Genomic DNA, 1,693 nt, shown 5'->3' on the forward strand with positions numbered 1-1,693 from the left:
AACAACGACCGAATACTCTCTCCTTTATTGTCAAAAACCATGTAAGTATTGAATTTCCGATTCAGCCTAAAAACATTCTGCATGGTATATACTGATACTCTTTTTCTGATCTGTTTTATTCACTTCTATACATTAGGGAACCGGGGAAATGCTCGTTCACAGGAAGCGCGGATGATCGGAATATTCTGACACAGTGGGTCTGTGAGATTGCGGCGAATGGCCAGTCATTTTTGACGCCGAATGAAATGAAAACTAGTACTGCTTTGGAGCTACCGGAAACAAGGATTTCTATCGATAACGCCGAGAAAATGCAAGAGTATGTAATCACAAACGTGTCGCAGAAAGAAATTGGTGGAGTGCTTTTTACTCAACTCTCTAAATGTCTGATTTGTAGATTAATATTGTTCGAAACTTCCTGTGAGACGGTGAAATGAACCATCCCTCAATTAGTGTAAGTCACTAAATATTCCGCAAGCAAAAGCAAAAGTACTCAAACAACAACACATTTCGGTAGACCAACACCCTTCTAGTTTCACAGTAGATAGAGCACAGCAGTGTTCCCCACTGAAACCTAATGCAGTCTGATACAAGCCATGACATAAATCCTGGATTTCTCGCAGATATGCAAAAAACCCTTCGTTCTTTCCTATAAGCCGTTATTGCCCACCAGACAGTTTTAAATTTGTCAGACCTAAATACACAGAGAATGTGTTTTCTGCAAAAGGATGCCTACTTTGTTCACTCAAGATAAGCATCCCCTTGGAACGAAACCTTGCTGACTGTGCCATAGACCTTTATTGTTATTTCCACCCCAAGTCACTGGAAAACTTGCTTGCCGACTCGGACATCTCCGACATTTGCTTGACAGTTTCCCTCTGTGGCTAACCACCTTGTTTCATCTCATCAAAAGGTTTAGAATGTACGTGTTCTCCTAACAGCAGCAGCTTGGAGCTTCATGCTCCTGGTTTTTAGATGACTACTCACGCGGTATTAAAAAGGTTACAGTCATTGGTTCGGTGAACAACGAACAATAATGAGAGGGACACAAATGTGCCTTCCTCTTACCTGGAAAACGCACAAAGTCAACACGCAAGTGACATGAACTTAAGCGTAATGCTTGGTGAAATGGTAATCATATTCGCTTTGAATGTTAGAAACAATGGTGTTGTGTTCGACTGATACAAGTTTCATCAATTTTGAGAACAACCTTTGCCGATATGGTATACGTATGCTTATTTTTGTACCTCTTCTGTTGGTTGCAACAGTGAAATAGCTCTTGATCACGTTTTACACAATTTGCACAAATACAGGTGAACAATGGCTTGGTCCTTCAATTTTCACTGCTATCATAAACAATACCCACAAGGGACAAGCGCTCCAGAGCAAAGCATCAAAGCAGTAGAGCACAATATTTAAACTGATTACTGCGGCATAATGAGTATAGTCAATGAAATACCAACGAGTATGTCGTGAGACAACTTTTCAAGTGTAGGGCAGCGATATATGTAGCTTCCCTGGGTCAATAATACAGAGGTGGTAATTCCATGCCATCAAAACTTAGTATGGGATCTTCAATGATAAAGATGTTTTGGATGCGTAACACTACATTACTAAAACTAAACTCCAGCAGTTGATAGATGTAGATCACTTGTTTTCTGCCATTGGTTCATAGGTCTAAATTTGTCAGTGATGT

At 40.2% G+C, this 1,693-nt stretch overlaps 1 protein-coding gene across 1 annotated transcript; it reads left to right on the forward strand.

The window, feature by feature from the left end:
- Positions 1-136: 136 nt before the first annotated feature.
- On the forward strand, positions 137-316 carry T265_15887 (hypothetical protein; the record flags this gene model as incomplete). Its single annotated transcript, XM_009179296.1, has 1 exon — positions 137-316. A coding segment is annotated over one exon (177 nt), but the record flags the coding sequence as incomplete, so codon positions are not given.
- Between the last annotated feature and the right edge of the window lie 1,377 nt (positions 317-1,693).

Source organism: Opisthorchis viverrini (genome assembly GCF_000715545.1).
Source record: "Opisthorchis viverrini unplaced genomic scaffold scaffold6937, whole genome shotgun sequence".
In the NCBI taxonomy this organism is placed as follows: domain Eukaryota; kingdom Metazoa; phylum Platyhelminthes; class Trematoda; order Opisthorchiida; family Opisthorchiidae; genus Opisthorchis; species Opisthorchis viverrini.